Source organism: Salvelinus fontinalis, chromosome 10 (assembly GCF_029448725.1).
Source record: "Salvelinus fontinalis isolate EN_2023a chromosome 10, ASM2944872v1, whole genome shotgun sequence".
NCBI lineage: Eukaryota > Metazoa > Chordata > Actinopteri > Salmoniformes > Salmonidae > Salvelinus > Salvelinus fontinalis.
Window position 1 is genome coordinate 3,054,211 of NC_074674.1, and position 20,250 is coordinate 3,074,460.

The window sequence follows — 20,250 nt, forward strand, 5'->3', positions numbered from 1 at the left end:
ACACGCATTCTGAAGGTTGCACAGTATCACCAGTAAACTGACCCAAATGCCATATCCAACTCTGCATAAAGTAGTTGGTAACATATTTTGAACTTAACATATCCACGGTGAGTCGTTTTCATTGTATTTTATTAATGATGTCTTAAGTTAATATCCTGTTAACGTTTCCACACGGTGCTGTGCCGTTGATAGTACGAATGAAGTCAGTGCGCAACGGCTCTGTCTGTGCGAATCCAGTGTCTGTGTTTGCGCTCCTAGTGTCTGTGTTTGCGCTCCCAGTGCCTGTGTTTGTGCTCCCAGTGTCTGTGTTTGCGCTCCCAGTGTCTGTGTTTGCGCTCCCAGTGCCTGTGTTTGCGCTCCCAGTGCCTGTGTTTGTGCTCCCAGTGTCTGTGTTTGCGCTCCCAGTGTCTGTGTTTGCGCTCCCAGTGCCTGTGTTTGCGCTCCCAGTGTCTGTGTTTGTGCTCCTAGTGTCTGTGTTTGCGTTCCCAGTGTCTGTGTTTGTGCTCCCAGTGTCTGTGTTTGTGCTCCTAGTGTCTGTGTTTGCGCTCCCAGTGTCTGTGTTTGCGCTCCCAGTGTCTGTGTTTGCGCTCCCAGTGCCTGTGTTTGCGCTCCCAGTGCCTGTGTTTGCGCTCCCAGTGGTGCGCAAGTGTAAATAATTTTACACAGAGTCATGAGTATATCACTAAGAAATATTCTTTATTTAAGTATTCACATTTTTAAATAAATAAATATTTTCAAATACACTGAAGATATAATAACAGTTTGATAGGCTATTAGTGATGTGACATTGTGAGAGAAAAAAATTCTCCATCACATTTCCATCCAAATAATGTGCTTAAAGCTAGCCAGTATTCACCATTATACAAAATACAGCTATTGATTTACAAAAATAATACTAACAAATGTTGCTATTCATTTGGGTATATCATAAAACCAATATCGACCTGTCTAGCTGTAATATAATCCATTGGCAACAACGAATGGACCGTTATCAGAAAAAAACTACATATAAAACGAACAACATGTATACAATTATACAACATTCCAGAGAAATTCCCTGTTTATATATTTTATTCTCTTCCTATGTACAGGTGACTGAACACGATAAGAACAGTCGACTTTTTGGCTGCATTCAGAATTCCACAGGTGCTATGAGGACCAATTGTCTCTGTTGAGGATCGGGGAAGAACAGGGGAAGTTCAGGGAGAGACGGACAGGTCTCCATCATCATCTTTCCCTGATGAGGAAGGAGACATGGGCATGTCCTCTTCCTCCTCCGAGCACCGTGCAGATGACAGGGACGAGCACTTGCAACTGTGGGAGCCGGATCTGTGCGCGCCGCTCTTCCCCTCCTTCTTGTGTTTGACTCTGCGGTTCTGGAACCAGATCTTGACCTGCTTCTCTGACAGGTTTAGATATGTGGCGATCTCAATGCGTCGAAGTCTGGAGAGGTACATGTTGGAAGTGAACTCTCTCTCCAACTCCAAAAGTTGCGTGCTGGTAAAGGCTGTGCGCATGCGCTTGCTGCTCTGAAGTTGGCTGTTGTTGTTTTCTGTAAAAGCAAAGAAATATACACATTTAATTAAGTTATCCAAAATGCTAAATAAAACACCGGAATAAATGTTCATTCAGCTGATGAAGCTCATTCTGTGTAAAAGTATCATTTGTGTATTCAATACGTTTACTCACCGATGGAGATGCAGTGGAACTGTCGTGGGTCTGGAACCGAATAGGTTGCTTGATATATCCCCGGACCGTGGTTGAGGTTGACGCCGGTGGAGGACGTGTGGTGCCTCGATAGTGCAGAATGGCAGTACTGGGAGCCGAAGGTAGGGAAGGATGCCTTGAGGAGTGGCAAGGTCGGTGGGGACGGGTGGAGCTGGGATACGCATAGCGGACAGAAGCATAGCAAGCCAGCCTTCCGTGAGTGGCAAGAGCCTGCGGACAGCCCATGGAGTGGGTGAGACGGGTGCATAGCGTAAGGAAATAAAGGTGGATTGTTTTCCCTCCCTTTATCATTTGCCTCCCTCAAAATCAAGGAATCCACAAGAAAGGACCTCGGCATCTCTGCAAACTTGCTGCTCAGTACTTGGTAAACTTTTTCAGTCAGCGCGTTATTTCGTTCTGAACTGCTTGCTTGGCGGGTGGACAGCGGAGTGGTGCTGAAAGGACACTGACGCTCTTTAAATAGTTGTAGTCCCGGTCCGGCCATGTGACGGTTGCGCCGTGAGCGTCTAAGAGCTCTCAATAGGGTTTTGTGCCTTTTCTCTTGGCATTCACACTGCACGCTTCCCCATTATTTCACTTGTTAACTAAATGAACTGCATAATGTGGTCTATTCTTGTCAGCCCCACCCACGCCGCAAGAGGCGGCACTACCCCTTCTACATGTTAGCTTCGCTCTTATTTATTATACTACGTTTTAATATCTATAATTTGAGAAATAAACATTTAGCCAATGTACTGGGGTAGCCATTTCTACTGGTCTGTCTGTTTTTAGAAAATCTACTCATTTATGGAACACCATCAGCACTTATCCAACTAAGCCTACACTTTCCGCATAACATAACAGAGAATGCGTTTAACTTGATCAATCATGAGTAACAGTTGGGGAGTTGAGTGGTATTTGCTCTGTAATGTTTACGTTAAATAAGCTGTAAGTTAATATTTTCTGGAATCCAAGCACATATGCATGCCACACAAAAGATGCAGGACACACAATAGCCTCGTAGTCTCGAAATACAATAAAACGTTTGCATTTTGTTCTAATTTATGCTGGAGAGGACCTTCCTTAATTGGCATCGCTATGTTGAACTTGCAAGTATGTCGTAATATTTGTGAACACATGACATATAGCCCTATAGGACATATTAGGACCTTTATGTCTATACAAGTGAATATATATATATATATATATATATATATATATTATTGATTGCTGCTAAAGGTAGGATTATCTGCAAACAAATAAGTGTTTAATTTAAAACGTGTGAATGTACTTGTCCATTTTGAGGCCAATGTATCATTTCTAGACACAGAAAGGACAAGTCACAGCCTGAAGGCAATGCGGTTCAAACCAGTGATTAATTCCTGTGCCCGGGCCCCCGCCGAGTCCGGGAAAGAATATATAAAAATAACCAGGTTTTCACTCGCCGGCCCTTATTGAATGTCATTGTGGAGTGTTTTCAATGCAAGAGAAAGAGACTCGAATTAAAGTGTGTGACAGCGGCGGATAGACGCACACAAAGGCGACTCTGTCACAGAGAGGCCAAATGCGTGCGCGTGAAAGCCCCCGCCTCGCTCTGATTGAATTAAGTAATAGGAAAACATTTTCTTTCACTTTAGGTCTTCTAAACGACACCTTCAAAGGGATGGGAACCATTAATGTTTGAGTAAACAGTGAAATGTCGTTTATATTCCTCCCAGCCGTATTGCGTTTCTTTTATTTTTTGTTTTTGAATTGTCCCTTAAAAGCTTCCCTATTTTATTCACATTAGAAACTTAGACGACGCAAATGTAAATATTCTTTCAAAATTCAAACAGTGCTTTCTCAGAGGAAGAGAGAGAAAATAAGATGGGTAATTGGTTATAATGCTTATAAACATATTGTCACGCCCTGGCCTTAGTTATCTTTATTTTCTGTAATATTTTGGTTAGGTCAGGGTGTGACAGGGGGGATGTTTGTGTTTTTGTCTTGTGGTGGTTGTAGTGTCTAGGGGGTTTTGTTAGAGTGCATGGGTTAGTGTTGAGTGTAGGTTTCTAGGTATGTCTATGGTTGCCTGAATGGTTCTCAATCAGAGACAGCTGTCATTCATTTGTCTCTGATTGGGAGCCATATTTAAGGCAGCCATACAACATTGGGCTGTTGTGGGTAATTGTCTATGTCATTGTGTAGTGTTTAGTGTCAGCACGATTTGTTTAAATAGCTTCACGATTGTCAGTTTGTTGTTTTTGTTTCGTTGTTATAATTAAAAATAATGTATTTTTCACACGCTGCGTTTTGGTCCTCTCTTCCACGTCAAGACGATCGTGACACATATATCAGATAGCAACTGGATAAAACCATAACATGAATAGGCCTATAAGGTTTTGTCACCAGTTTGGGCTATGACTGGAGTTTCCAAATTTATTATACCTAAAATCTTATATTTTACATGCATGCATTCTACCCAGGTTGCTAGTGTGCTTTCTGCAACAAGTGCGCTACGGCAGGATGTCTAGAACTTTCTAATTCCCATGGGCAAGGAATCTTTCTCACGAATGACAATACTAACTCTTAGGCTAAGGAAATATGTTGCAATGGGCTGTGTATAAATTAAATCTTAATATTAGAGTCTGTTAATTTCGCAAGGTGCAAAAAAATCCACAACTTCTCATGTGTGCATGACCACATAGCACACTGGACACCTTTCTGGCTGCGACGTTGCAGAGTAAAATGTTGGTGTCTCTGGTGGTCGTTGACAAGCGTGACAATTACCTGTCTGCTCACCGCTCATGCTTTTCAGTTCAGAACCGAGCTGCTCACATAATGGCTTTTCAGTCTAGAAGCAAGCCCGCCCATATGCAGCATACAAACCTATTTGTTTTATCTCCTGTAAAATGACCAGGGACTCTGCTCCGCGGAAAATACCACTCGACTTACATTAAGGGTATAATTTGGTCGCAACTTTGCCGCGCCATAATAGCAGGTATTTACCGCACAAATTAGGAGCAATTAAACCCTTAAACAAGCTGTAGGTACAGATTCATGCGGACAAGAGCCTGTTATCTGCAACAGAGTGGGATTAGGCCTTTCATTCTCTTGGACGCCGTATGCCAGGCGTCTTCCATTAACTAATAGGCCAATCTCGCTCCAGTCCCTTGACCCACCACATCCCCTTTCAATTATATGCTGTATTCTAAATTTGAATTACAAAATGGGTTAATAATGTTGTATTAATGTAACAATTAATTCATTAAATGCATTTCCTTATTTTCGCAACAAAAATGTAAAACATTAGAGGCTCAGAGTTTGTTGGGGTATGATCTCACAAGGCACAATAAAATTGGTCTGGAATTGGTGCTGTTTCAACAGGTGGAGGGTTACATTGAATTATCTGGTCACTATTAGAACAGTGACATTTGCTTGGCTGGTTGGCGTTTAGAGTCGGCTCATTGCTTAAATATATTATCAAAGGAAATCGTTTTCAAAATAACGGTCATAGCTGTCATCCCGTGGGTAGGAATATAGGGGTGCTGGGGGTCGCTATTTAGGGAGGCTCATCCTCATTTGTAATCCCAACTGGAGACCGACAAATAGCTTTGACCTCAGAAAACATGGCCCTCTGGAGGCGCAGGCCAGAAGTGCAAGAAATCTCATCCAGTATAATGACTTTGTTACTGAAACAAATCAAACAGCTACTCTGCAGCTCCCTGTCTGTGCGAAACAGCATACTCATAGATACTCTAGACACTGTTATGAAGTCCTCATTTCATAAAGTAGGCTGCAGCCTAACATTCATATAAGATGAATCAATGACATATATTGTGAAACTAGAAACAAAAGCAGTGAACATCTACAAGTACAACAACAAATAGATTACTCACTCAAGTCAAACCACAAATAGAATAAGAATCTGATAAACATTTAATCTAATCCACTAATAAGTATCCAATAGTGTGATGTCACAAACCCTACAACTGAAAAAGCAACAACTGAAAATAGCCAAACCATTAATCAAATATTCCAATAAACAATAATCATGATACCAGCTGAATATTGTTAATGCATGATGATGATGATGATATTGGCCAGCACTCGTTGTGCCACCAGAAAATGATATTTTCATGGGTTTGTGTGTGAGTCTAATGATCTCCCATTTGATAAAATAAAGAGGGCACTCTGTTCATGGGGATGTAGTCAATATCTCCTTTTATTCTAGTATGAATTATTCATCGTTTTGAGACACTCCGCCCCCGTACTTAATATGTACACACATTTTACAGCCACACATCTCTAGTAGGAGGGATGGTCTTAGCTGACAGTGTAACAGGATTTAGGGTCCCAGTGGGGTTTGGCCGAGCCGGACGGGCGCTGTGACTGTCGATGTGACACAGAGGACCGGCTGCCCCTCCTAATCTTCCCCTGAGGCGACTGCACAGACTGCAGGTCCTGCTGCACCACTATGGGTAGGCACACAAAGGCCTGATTATCATTCATATGCTCAGCAGAGCCACCAGTCCAACAGACAACACTGCTAACCCAACTACCAGCTGAGTAGTGCAATATGTACAGCACACCATGGGGACTAATGAATCCTTAAGTGTGCGTGTGTGTGTGTGTGTGTCTGTGTGTGTGTGTGTGTGTGTGTCTTGCTCCATTTGGTAGCAATACGAGTTATCAAGATGAACTTGAACATAGATAAACACATTTTCTTGCATTTACATTTATATTTGGGTCATTTAGCAGACACTATTATTCAGAGCGATTGACAGTAAAGTGCAATCATCCAAGGAATGTGAAAAATTAATACGTAAAGTATGGGTTTAGTGCCTACCATAAGTTAGCGATGTATGGGAAGTATCATCAAATATTTACGATGCAGTGTGAGGAGGTGGGTTGTAAATCTACAGCAAGAGTGAAAGTCACCTGAAGAGGGCTGTTATTGTGACCGTATTACCGCCACATCTGCAGTCACAATCATTACCATAGTCAAATTCCATGTGGCTGTTGAGTCACAGTAACTGGGCTTCTCCAAAACTGTGCTCTCTAAATGAATGGTGCTGATGGTTGTTAGTAGCCTACCAAACTTGCTAATGTCCCTAAAGTCAGGTGAACTGAATACTTTTAAAATCATGTCAAATCATTATGACTAATCATAACAGCCCAATACCATTTCATAATGCTCAATCAATGAATATATCAATAAATTGCTTTACATGCATTCATAAACCAATATAAGAGAATAATAGTATTCAACAATAGTCAACAGTGCTCAATTAAATCAAACCCGTATTGCAGTATCTACAGAGTAGCTGTTTTTCCTATGGTCAAATAGCAGAGAACTAATTTGTGCACTGTAGGAACCAATAAGTACGCAGAAGATTGAACAAATTCAGCATCTTGTCCTTGCTGAGGTCAGACCCTTTTTAATACTGTCACACCCTGATCTCTTTCACCTGTCTTGTGCTTGTCTCTCCCCCCCCCCCCCCCTCCAGGTGTCGCCCATTTGCCCCATTATCCCCTGTGTATTTATACCTGTGTTCTCTGTACATCTGTTACCAGTTTGTTTTGTCAAGCCTACCAGCATTTTTCCTGTACTCCTGTTTTTGCTCTAGTCCCTGTTTTGACCGTTCTGCCTGCCCTGAGCCTGCCTGCCGTTCTGTACCTTGTGACACTGCCCTGGATTACTGACCTCTGTCTGCCCTGACCCTGAGCCTGCCTGCCGTTCTGTACCTTGTGACACTGTCCTGGATTACTGACCTCTGTCTGCCCTGAGCCTGCCTGCCGTTCTGTACCTTGTGACACTGCCCTGGATTACTGACCTCTGTCTGCCCTGACCCTGAGCCTGCCTGCCGTTCCGTACCTCGTGACACTGTCCTGGATTACTGACCTCTGTCTGCCCTGACCCTGAGCCTGCCTGCCGTTCTGTACCTTGTGACACTGCCCTGGATTACTGACCTCTGTCTGCCCTGACCCTGAGCCTGCCTGCCGTTCTGTACCTTGTGACACTGCCCTGGATTACTGACCTCTGTCTGCCCTGAGCCTGCCTGCCGTTCTGTACCTTGTGACACTGCCCTGGATTACTGACCTCTGCCTGCCCTGACCCTGAGCCTGCCTGCCGTTCTGTACTTTGTGACACTGTCCTGGATTACTGACCTCTGTCTGCCCTGACCCTGAGCCTGCCTGCCGTTCTGTATCTTGTGACACTACCCTGGATTACTGACCTCTGCCTGCCCTGACCCTGAGCCTGCCTGCCGTTCTGTACCTTTTGACACTACCCTGGATTACTGACCTCTGTCTGCCCTGACCCTGAGCCTGCCTGCCGTTCTGTACCTTGTGACACTGTCCTGGATTATTGACCTCTGCCTGCCCTGACCCTGAGCCTGCCTGCCGTTCCGTACCTCGTGACACTGTCCTGGATTACTGACCTCTGTCTGCCCTGACCCTGAGCCTGCCTGCCGTTCCGTACCTCGTGACACTGTCCTGGATTACTGACCTCTGTCTGCCCTGACCCTGAGCCTGCCTGCCGTTCTGTACCTTGTGACACTGCCCTGGATTACTGACCTCTGTCTGCCCTGACCCTGAGCCTGCCTGCCGTTCCGTACCTTGTGACACTGTCCTGGATTATTGACCTCTGCCTGCCCTGACCCTGAGCCTGCCTGCCGTTCCGTACCTTGTGACACTGTCCTGGATTACTGACCTCTGTCTGCCCTGACCCTGAGCCTGCCTGCCGTTCTGTACCTTTCGGACTCTTCTCTGGATTACTGACCTCTGTCTGCCCTGACCCTGAGCCTGCCTGCCGTTCTGTACCTTTCGGACTCTTCTCTGGTTTACTGACCTCTGTCTGCCCTGACCCTGAGCCTGCCTGCCGTTCTGTACCTTTCGGACTCTTCTCTGGATTACTAACCTCTGTCTGCCCTGACCCTGAGCCTGCCTGCCGTTCTGTACCTTTCGGACTCTTCTCTGGTTTACTGACCTCTGTCTGCCCTGACCCTGAGCCTGCCTGCCGTTCTGTACCTTTCGGACTCTTCTCTGGATTACTGACCTCTGTCTGCCCTGACCCTGAGCCTGCCTGCCGTTCTGTACCTTTCGGACTCTTCTCTGGATTACTGACCTCTGCCTGCCCTGACCCTGAGCCTGCCTGCCGTTCTGTACCTTTCGGACTCTTCTCTGGATTACTGACCTCTGCCTGCCCTGACCCTGAGCCTGCCTGCCGTTCTGTACCTTTCGGACTCTGCTCTGGATTACTGACCTCTGCCTGCCCTGACCCTGAGCCTGCCTGCCGTTCTGTACCTTTCGGACTCTGCTCTGGATTACTGACCTCTGCCTGCCCTGACCCTGAGCCTGCCTGCCGTTCTGTACCTTTCGGACTCTGCTCTGGATTACTGACCTCTGCCTGCCCTTGACCTGTCGTTTGCCTGCCCCCTGTTTTTGAAATAAACTTTTGTTACTTGAGCAATTTCTCAAGCAAGTATTTAGCTAGGTCTGTCTGGAAGTGGTCTGAGTGGGGAGGGGAAAACTGAAAACTAACTGTTATTGGCAGAGAGGTTTGGAACGCTCTTGCTAATTGGTCTATTTACTCATTTACGGCCTGGTGATTTCACCAAGCAGGCCAAATTTCCATCCCACCAAAACAGGCTGAAATTTCAGGTGGTCTTTTCAAACAACTCTTACACTAAAAGGGCATTATCATCATTTTCATGAGTTCACAGTATTATTCCAACCTCATAGTGTGGAAATGCATACAGTATAAAACACAGGAAAATCAAGTTTTTGACTGCACTAGGCCTTAAGGCATTTTGACGAAATGCCCATCAAACTATACTGAAGTATAGAGCTAATGGACGTTTGATAACGACACTCTGCGTACATAATACCCGTTTGATGTGAATACATTTGTTATGGTATAGATATGTTTTAAAACGTCCCCTTTGGCTTTCATTCCCATATGAAAGCCTTGACATGCTGCTCAAAGGGGTCTTTTTCCCTATGGAGGTCATCAGGCCATTTTGTATGGCTGACTCAGATTTTTCCGATTCAGTAGACTTTTCGGCTTTAAAATAACAGGTCAAACCAATGAATTTAATGAACTCCCAGACACAATGCATGCGCCTTGCCATTTGAACTGCAATAAAGGGCGATGGGCAGGTCAGCAAGCTCTTTCAACGGTTTGTACACAAATGTGTGACAGAATGCTTAGAATGCGGCCACTTCAGCATCTCCATTGACAAGTTGTTCAAAGTGTTGGGGACGTCAGTGACAGTGCCTTCAGCCAAGGTACCCCCCCTTTGTTCCGCTCTCTGTTTCTGTCCTTTTATCACACCCAAACACTCCCTAACAACAATATGTGAAAGAATGGCAAACCACTTTCTCCACCACTTTCCTTCCCTCTCCTTAGAAAAAGTCATAAGAAACCCACAGAAACTAGTCATGTGCACAGAGTTATGACCCAAACGAGTGCTGCCTGTCTCTCGCTACTCCTCCCTCCTTTTAATCGTTTTACTTTTCTGTTCCTCCCTAGTTCCCTCCCTTCATTCTTTTCTTCCCCTCCTTCATTGTAGCCATCTCGCTCTCTCATCGTCCCTCTTTCAGCTCCTCTCATGTCTCTCTGTGAGCTGGCTACATTGGCTCTTGGAGAGAAAGCGGGAGAAAGCGGGAGGGAGGGGTGGGGAGATGTGCTTGAAAAGAAGAATAGACCGTATAGGAAGGAGGGAGAAATTTGGTTAAACTTCAAGCACTTTTCAAAGATTGCGATGCTATCTGAAATCAATTTCCAATCACACAGCATTGTCCTATGATGAAAGCTGGAAGTTGAGGATACAGGTTGAAATTCTAAATATTTTGAAGAAACATGTATTCTTAGTGAACTAGCTAACTAGTTTCAGATATACTTGAACAAGTAAACCATAGCCTATTTGATAGAGTCCCACAGTACTTGTGTATTCGCTTAATTTAATTAATTGGATCCCCCCTGGGATTGACGACTGAGCCATGGGAGGGAGGAGGAGAATAGAAGGGGGGTTGGGGAGGGTGGGAAGCTGCCACACTGCCTGCAAACTGTCAACATTACTATTGTATTTGTATTGACTTGTTTATTTCCATTTCTTACTCAAACTAAAGTGGTTTAATTGCAATAATGGGATTGTATAATTAAGCTCTCAGGATTGCATTGCTGCTTGGATGGCTCCATCATCTCTTATATCCTGTTAATTTCCCACCCCCCTGAAGTTTTCCCTCTCTCCCATCATTCTCCTTTTAACAGTTAGTATAATTTTTTATTAGTTTAAGAGAAAATATTGTGATGGAGAAAATGCAATATTAATGTTAGCATTGTTTTAAATTCAGTACTTTTCCAAGTATTTTGGAGCAGTGTTTTAGAATAGATGAGCTGTGTTTAGTGAATTGCATTGTTACTTTGCACTATAATGGTAAAAACAGTACTATTTTAGAGGCAGGAGCATATTTTTTGTTGGCAATTTTATTTCTGAAGTGGTGCTATAGCAGAACATATGTTGTGTGGAAATGCTGTGGTGAAGGTTGAGTTGCTCAATTCAGTGTAAATTCTGATGAAAATGTAAAACTGTACCCAGTCCTGTAATGAGTGAGCTGTTGCCAAGGCGAGATCAACACTTTCAGGGTAATGAATAAGACATTTGGGGACCTGAGTAAGAATAGCCCCCTGATTCATTTTCATAAAGCAATATCCCCTTTTCTTACCAAATCTCTATGGCCGTCATTGTGTTTTGGAGCCAGCTTTTGTTTAAGTTTTCGTTTGATTTTTTTTCTCTCATTCATTCCTGCATCTGACTTCTCCCCCCACCCTAATGATCGGGGTGACCACCCCCCCCCCCCCCCCCCCTCCTCCAGTCCTCTCTCTCCCTCTCTCTGCATTTGACAGTGCAGGGCTCTGTCCCAGCTTTTTGTCTCTGAGTTATGACGTAAGCGCTGAGAAAAAGCCCAACTCTGTGGTTCTGGGGTATAAAATTTGTTGCTTTTTTTGTGGCTGCTGGGGACGGGTCACTGCCCATTTCAGAGGGTCCCCAGTTTTCTGCAGATGCGCTCTATTGAGGAGGCGACACGCGGCGGGACGCTGCTGAGTGGGGGGTTACTACTCCTCCATTACCATAGAAACCAATACACTGGCTTTCAGCTAGCCCGGGCCAGGGGTCCACTGACACCGACCTTCGCACTGATCTGAGTCCTGACAGAACCCAAACGGACCTCCGCACACTGAATAATACTAATTTGTTGCCAGTTTGTCAAACATAACAAGAGCTGCCAGAACCGTTATGACAGCCTGTGCATAGATTACTTTAATAAATGAGACCTACTCTTTGGGATGCCACTCCCATGATGGACCACAGACAAATAAGATGAATTGGAAGATACCCAAACAGAACCACTCCAAGATGACACAAACCAGTACAGGGCCAAACCCTACATTATGGAGCAGAACTCTCAGGTACGGGACTTCTCAGCACTACATTTAGAACTATACACAGCCACGAGACAGGTCATCTGTACAGAATGTAACCAACCCAAAACAGAACTAAAAGTAAATCACAAAACAGCGCTAGATAACAAACAAGAGCTCAACAAGTCCTAATTCCTTAACACTAAATACAATTCTGAAAATGTATACATTTCCAAACAATTCAAATGATAATTAGTAATTTCACATCAGTAAGCATGCTGAGTTGTGTGTGAAATGTGTGTGTGTGAAGTGTACACAAAATATGTGCTTGTTTGGATGATAGGGACGCAACATGTGTGTGTAACAGTGTGCGTTTGTATACGTATATTACCTGTGTATGGGCATCAAATGAGCAAGCCCGGAGGGTACAATGTCAGAGTTCACACTCACTGCCCTCACCCCTGGCAGGTGCAGCCCCTGGGGGCGTGAGGAGGAGGCCCCTCATCTCTCCCACCTCTTCACGCTGCTCAGACAGAGAAAGAGAGAGATGTGAAAGGGTGCACTCCAGAAAGCCATCACCTGCTCCCTCCGCCCTCCAATCCCCACTACCCCCCCCCCCCCCCACCTCCGAACCATCCTATCACCCTCTGCTCCTCACTGCCTACTTTGACTGACTGGGGTGGGGAGAAAGAGAGAGAGAAAGAGAGCAAGAGATAGAGAGAGAGAGAAAAAAAGAGAGAGAGAAAGAGAGACAGACAGACAGAAAGAGAGAGAGAGAGAAAAACAAGAGAGAGAGAAAAAGAGAGAGAGAGCGAGAGAAAGAGAGAGAGAGAGGGAGAGAGAGAAAAAGAGAGAGAATGAGAGAGAGCCGAGAGAGAGAGAAAGAGAGAGAGAGAGACCTCCAAAATAATGACACCAACACAGGAACAGACTGAAGACATAAAAAACATGTAAAACCTGGAGAAGACATGAGTGACACTGAAACCAACAACCTAGAGTGTAAACCATGAGCTAGTGCAGCGTGATTTTGTTTTTGCTAAGTTGTGGGTATGAATGCTTTTGGCATCAGAAATGTACATTTGTCATGCCCACAGAGGGCAGTGAATTGGACTGGGAGCTGAATTGAGACTGTGTGGACAGAGAGTCCATGGGTGAGGTTGAGTATTGATGGACGCCCCTCCCAGTCTCTCCCAGCCTCCCCCTCCATTGTGGCTTGAGTGAGTGTATCCTCCTGCTCTGAGAGGTGGAATGCGTCTCCTCTCCTCCACGGCCGTGATGGATAGAGCCCTTGTCCTGCACTCCTTTGCCCCTCCCTCTGAATCCCTTCTTTCTCTCTTTTAGGCTTTGACTCTTTCATCCCATCCTTTTATTCTACACCAATAAAAGTCACTGATTCTTCATTGGCTGTTGTGTGGATCTGAGAGGCTCTGAGACTTTTCATCTGGAGTGTGTCACACATCATCACACAAATACACACGCATGCACATAAACCAACGCCAGCACAGAAATGTATAGAAACACACCACATTCACACACATAAACTAAGACAAAAAAAAAAAAAAAAAAAACACAACAAAAAATGTATTGTATCCATAGTAGAAGTTTCTCTCCTCTCTCCTGCTCTATTGACCCTCATTTACACTCCATTGACAACTCTATTTTCTGGTGTTGCGCTGTTCAGTGTGGTGTTGTTCTGTTCAGTGTGGTGTTGTTCTGTTCAGTCTGGTGTTGTTCTGTTCTGTCTGGTGTTGTGCTGTTCAGTCTGGTGTTGTGCTGTTCAGTCTGGTGTTGTGCTGTTCAGTCTGGTGTTGTGCTGTTCAGTGTGGTGTTGTTCTGTTCAGTGTGGTGTTGTTCTGTTCAGTGTGGTGTTGTTCTGTTCTGTCTGGTGTTGTGCTGTTCAGTCTGGTGTTGTGCTGTTCAGTGTGGTGTTGTGCTGTTCAGTCTGGTGTTGTGCTGTTCAGTCTGGTGTTGTGCTGTTCAGTGTGGTGTTGTTCTGTTCTGTCTGGTGTTGTGCTGTTCAGTGTGGTGTTGTTCTGTTCAGTGTGGTGTTGTTCTGTTCAGTGTGGTGTTGTTCTGTTCTGTCTGGTGTTGTGCTGTTCAGTCTGGTGTTGTGCTGTTCAGTGTGGTGTTGTGCTGTTCAGTGTGGTGTTGTGCTGTTCATTGTGGTGTTGTTCTGTTCAGTCTGGTGTTGTTCTGTTCAGAGTGGTGTTGTGCTGTTCAGAGGGGTGTTGTGCTGTTCAGTCTGATGTTGTGCTGTTCAGTCTGGTATTGTGCTGTTCAGTGTGGTGTTGTTCTGTTCAGTGTGGTGTTGTTCTGTTCAGTGTGGTGTTGTGCTGTTCAGTCTGGTGTTGTGCTGTTCAGTCTGGTGTTGTGCTGTTCAGTGTGGTGTTGTTCTGTTCTGTCTGGTGTTGTGCTGTTCTGTCTGGTGTTGTGCTGTTCAGTGTGGTGTTGTGCTGTTCAGTCTGGTGTTGTTCTGTTCAGTCTGGTGTTGTGCTGTTCTGTCTGGTGTTGTGCTGTTCAGTCTGGTGTTGTGCTGTTCAGTCTGGTGTTGTTCTGTTCTGTCTGGTGTTGTGCTGTTCAGTCTGGTGTTGTTCTGTTCAGTGTGGTGTTGTGCTGTTCAGTCTGATGTTGTGCTGTTCAGTCTGGTGTTGTGCTGTTCAGTGTGGTGTTGTGCTGGTTAGTGTAGTGTTGTTCTGCTCAGTCTGGTGTTGTGCTGTTCAGTCTGGTGTTGTGCTGTTCAGTCTGGTGTTGTTCTGTTCAGTGTGGTGTTGTGCTGTTCAGTGTGGTGTTGTTCTGTTCAGTCTGGTGCTGTGCTGTTCAGTCTGGTGCTGTGCTGTTCAGTCTGGTGTTGTGCTGTTCAGTGTGGTGTTGTTCTGTTCAGTCTGGTGTTGTTCTGTTCAGTCTGGTGCTGTGCTGTTCAGTCTGGTGTTGTGCTGTTCAGAGTGGTGTTGTTCTGTTCAGTGTGGTGTTGTTCTGTTCAGTCTGGTGTTGTGCTGTTCAGTGTGGTGTTGTGCTATTCAGTGTGGTGTTGCGCTGTTCAGTCTGGTGTTGTGCTGTTCAGTGTGGTGTTGTGCTATTCAGTGGCAAGGGAGTGAGACAGGCTTATATGCCCTTACTAGTGAGATATTCTTAGAAGCTCATATGTCTATGATAGTGTATTTACTGGTCTGCTGCGAGGCTTGTTGAAAGGTTATAAGAGGGCTGTTTAAAAACTATTATTAGATAACATTACGCAATAAGTCACCAGCAGGAGTATGGCTTCATCCCTGAATCACCAATCAGCTCCTGAGTCACTGCGCCCAACCTCTATGGACTCTCTCTGAGATAACTTAGAAATTATATTATATACACTCTCAAATGACACACACAGACACCAAGATAATAGAAAATGCATATATCAATCAATGTAATAAAGCACACAATTGAGCAAATGTTTGAATATCTATCATAAAATATATTGTTATTTCACATATGAATTTGATATTAGGGTTTATCAATAGTACCAATGGGGAACAGGCATCCCCAGGCTCATAGCTCATTGAAGATGTATGCTTCTGCATCATATGGCTGTTTGGTACTGTTCATCACGTAGACTGAGATCTATCACCAACTCTAAAACTCTCACTCGTCACTTCAAAAAGACACAAAACTATAGGAGCTTGTCACTTTGTGAATGAGTTAAGAGACAGGGTTAAAGCACAGAATACAATGGGATGTTGTCAATGTTTGAACGTTTAGATATTTACAACTCAAATTACCTTGATTCAGTGATATGATGTTACCATAAGTAGTGGGGTGATTGTAGAAAATTTGGGAGGTAACCTGACTGGGACTGAAATCTGCATTATTTTACAAGACTGCTGGTGCCTTAGTAGTTCAATCCTATCTCAGCTGCATGGCTGTAACTGATGAAAGTAGACGGAAAATGAACTGAGGAAACTATCCATTTAAATCTGTGAATAAATGAATCTATAAAATGTACCAATCTGATGTTTGTGTTCACTGTTCAGAAGTATGTGCTAATGTATACAAGTCTTCAGTGTGTGTGTGTGTGTGTGTGTGTGTGTGTGTGTGTGTGTGTGTGTGTGTGTGTGTGTGTGTGTGTGTGTGTGTGTGTGTGTGTGTGTGTGTGTGTGTGTGTGTGTGTGTGTGTGTGAAAATGGGCAGAGGCAGTAAAAGATGAAAGGGAAAAGGGTCAGTAATGAATTTAAAGGAAACTGAACATTAATGGCACTAGCATTACTCATGTTCCATATAACAAATTATTGGAAATTTGTCAAGCACACCAAATTATCTCCTCGTGTCTGTCGGGAGCGCGGTGAAGTCCTCTCTGCCTGCCATGGCAAGACAATTTCAGCTCATTTGACTATTTATAACAATAGAACCACCCATTAAGACAAATTAATGTCATTATCAAATCTCTATGAAAATGACAACTACCAGCGTTTCGAGCAGCTTTAGAGGCTATTGACGATAATGAAATCCCCTGTACAGGTACTGAAAAGAAACACTCCAAGTAATTATTTTCTAGTAGCTTGTTTGTCTGTCGTCCGTTCGTTTGCTTTCAGCTCAATTATGTGACTCTGTGAGCGCGTGGAGGCACGTAGGGCTCTGCGGCCCACAGAGCGAGGGGCCTAATTGGGCAATTACCGTCCCGTTTCAGGGCTTTTAGCTCCAGCAGAGTGGAGGAGACCAGGCCGCTCACAGCCAGGAGCACCCTACACACACAAAACTACACGTTTACACTACTCACTCAAACACACACACCATCCACACACACCATACATTGTAGGCTTTACATTACCCACGTGTAAGAACACATGGTATACACACAATGTCACACATGGTATACACACAAAGCCACACATGGTATACCCACAAAGCCACACATGTAATACACCAGTGGAGGCTCCTCAGAGGAGGAAGGGGAGTACCATCCTCCTCAGTGAATTTCATAAAAATAAACTTTTTAAAACATTGAAAAGTTATCCTTTTTAGTTAAAACTATACTAAATATATTCACGTTACGAACTAATTGATTAAAACACTGTTTTGCAATGAAGGTCTATAGTAGCCTCAGCAGCATTCTGTAGGGTAGCACCATGGTGTAGCCGGAGGACAGCTTGCTTCCGTCCGTCCTCCTCCTCCTACACAGTAATTATGACAACTTCCGGAGGATGTCCTCCAACCTATCAGAGCTCTTACAGCATGAACTGACATGTTGTCCAGAGAGAGAGAGCGAGAGAGAGAGATAATATTTTTTTTGACTTTCAGTTTCACTTACTTAGCTAGCAAATGCAGCTGTCTAGTTTAGTTACTCAAACACCCAGCTCAAACAGCGGGATGCTACTGTATGTTAGCTAAGTGGCTATGACTATCCAACACAACACTGGAACTCTTCCAAGTCAAGGTAAACTTTTGGTTTTATTAATTTATTGCCACCGGGGCTTGCCGGTGTAACTGCTTACTGAATATACACTGCATGATTGTAGTGGGTTTATTAACGCATTAGTTCTATTAGCTATGTTGACTAGGACGTTACTTTAGCTAATATGGGGACAACGATGTAGGCTGTGTGTAGCGGTTACGACACGGTTTGGCTTGTAAAGTTTTTTTTCGCCTGGTCACATACAGCTGATGTGTTGTTCATTGAAGTCAACAAACAAAGGAGAAAGGTGAGAGGAGGAGAGCGCATCGAGATGAGAAGGAATACAACGTGGCTGCTATGAAAGTGATCTGTGTTTATGCATGATCAGGGGTGTATTCATTCCGCCGATTCTGTTGAAAAACGTTTCTTAAACAGAAGCAAACGAAACGGGGATAAAAATACCTGTATTTTTCCAATAGAAGCTCTGGTTTGCAATTGTTGGATTAATGATTACACCCTAGATAAGCTAGATGCAGGCAAGAGTGTGCAAGGCGGTATTGAATGTGTCACTGTCTGTCCATGTGTCACCGTCATCTCAAATTTTTCTCTCGACCTGTGTGCACATGCATTGTAAACGTTCATTTATAGGCTAGGTTGTAGCAACCTCATGATGGGTATATGGAAAATGTGAGTATCATGTAGTAGCCTAAACCTAGTGATGTTACATTGAACAGGGTGAATGGAATATGAATGACAGTCATCCAACATGCTGTAATAGAAATAAGGCCATGCTCATGAAAAAAAATGCTCCTCCCTTATCATATACACACAAAGTCACACATGGTATACACACAAAGTCACACATGGTATACACACAAAGTCACACATGGTATACACACAAAGTTACACATGGTATACACACAAAGTCACAAATGGTATACACACAAAGTCACACATGGTATACACACAAAGTCACACATGGTATACACACAAAGCTACACATGGTATACACACAAAGTCACACATGGTATACACACAGTCACACATGGTATACACACAAAGTTACACATGGTATACACACAAAGTTACACATGGTATACACACAAAGTTACACATGGTATACACACAAAGTCACACATGGTATACACACAAAGCTACACATGGTATACACACAAAGCTACACATGGTATACACACAAAGTCACACATGGTATACACACAGTCACACATGGTATACACACAAAGTTACACATGGTATACACACAAAGTTACACATGGTATACACACAAAGTCACACATGGTATACACACAAAGTCACACATGGTATACACACAAAGCTACACATGGTATACACACAAAGTCACACATGGTATACACACAGTCACACATGGTATACACACAAAGTCACACATGGTATACACACAAAGCTACACATGGTATACACACAAAGCTACACATGGTATACACACAAAGTCACACATGGTATACACACAGTCACACATGGTATACACACAAAGTTACACATGGTATACACACAAAGTTACACATGGTATACACACAAAGTCACACATGGTATACACACAAAGTCACACATGGTATACACACAAAGCTACACATGGTATACACACAAAGTCACACATGGTATACACACAGTCACACATGGTATACACACAAAGTCACACATAGTATACACACAAAGTCACACATGGTATACACAGTCACAGATGGTATACACACAAAGTTACACATGGTATACACAGTCACAGATGGTATACACACAAAGTTACACATGGTATACACACAGTCACAGATGGTATACACACTATGGAATAATAAATACAACTTGTATAAACACTACTTTGTATGCAAGGACAATATTGAAAAAATTATTGTTATCCTTTTAAAAATGTATTTAACCTTTATTTAACTAGGCAAGTCAGTTAAGAACAAATTCTTATTTACAATGACGGCCTACAATAAGATAATATATAATAAGATTTTATATTCAGAGACCATACATCCCTATAGAAATCCCAGCCAGGTCGACCGTGATACAAGTCAGTATTCGACATCCATCCATGTCTGAGGATGTTGGGAGATGACGTGGAAACTGGCCATTAGGGGCAACAGTGAGCGCTGTTACCTTCAAGTAGGTTTCGACTTTGCTATGGTGTTGTGGCAGGGATTGCGAATGGGCGAGCAAATTCGAATCCAGCAATGGAAGTTGTTTTTGAGATTTTTGTTTTAATCCTATCCCAAACCTTAACCCTTACCTTAACCAGTCGGAGTTAATTCCTAAACTTAACCCCAACCTTAAAGAATAGGGAGTTAATGCCTACACCTAACCATAAACACTTCTAAATTTGACATTTAAAACAATTTCAAAATTTGATGGATGAACGTTTAATTTTGACATCAGACTGTGAGAGCTTGTTGAGAAATTCTATATACACAATAATAATATGTGCGTGCACACACACACACGCACAAGTATTGTGGGTGGAATATACGTGTAATATAGTTGATCATTGATATATGTAAGGGTTTTACACAATTTTGTCTTATACTGTATATTTAATGTACATAATGTAAATTATGTGGCTGTATCGGAATTTCTATGTACTAGCTAATTTGTGTGTTTGTGTGTGTGTGTGTGTGTGCGCGCATGTGCGCCTGTGTGTGTGTATACGTGTGTATGTGTATATGTACAGTACCCGTCAAAAGTTGACACACCTACTCATTCCAACACTTTTTTCGTTACTACATGA

General features: G+C 43.6%; 1 protein-coding gene across 1 annotated transcript; it reads right to left on the reverse strand.

Annotated features, from left to right (window-relative positions):
- Nucleotides 1-675: 675 nt before the first annotated feature.
- Nucleotides 676-2,227, reverse strand: LOC129863198 (GS homeobox 1-like). Its single transcript, XM_055935119.1, has 2 exons — nt 1,690-2,227; nt 676-1,552 (listed from the first exon to the last, which is right to left on the reverse strand). Exons 1-2 carry the CDS (start codon nt 2,210-2,212, stop codon nt 1,200-1,202), a joined length of 876 nt encoding a protein of 291 aa, XP_055791094.1. The 5' UTR covers nt 2,213-2,227; the 3' UTR covers nt 676-1,199.
- Nucleotides 2,228-20,250: the final 18,023 nt, after the last annotated feature.

Bases quoted from the DNA above. Each gene is read 5' to 3' on its own strand.
- LOC129863198 (XM_055935119.1), bottom strand. From the start codon at position 2,212: ATGGCCGGACCGGGACTACAACTATTTAAAGAGCGTCAGTGTCCTTTC. The intron at 1,553-1,689 runs GTGAGTAAACGT...TTGCTTTTACAG, and splicing joins GTTCCACTGCATCTCCATCG to AAAACAACAACAGCCAACTT.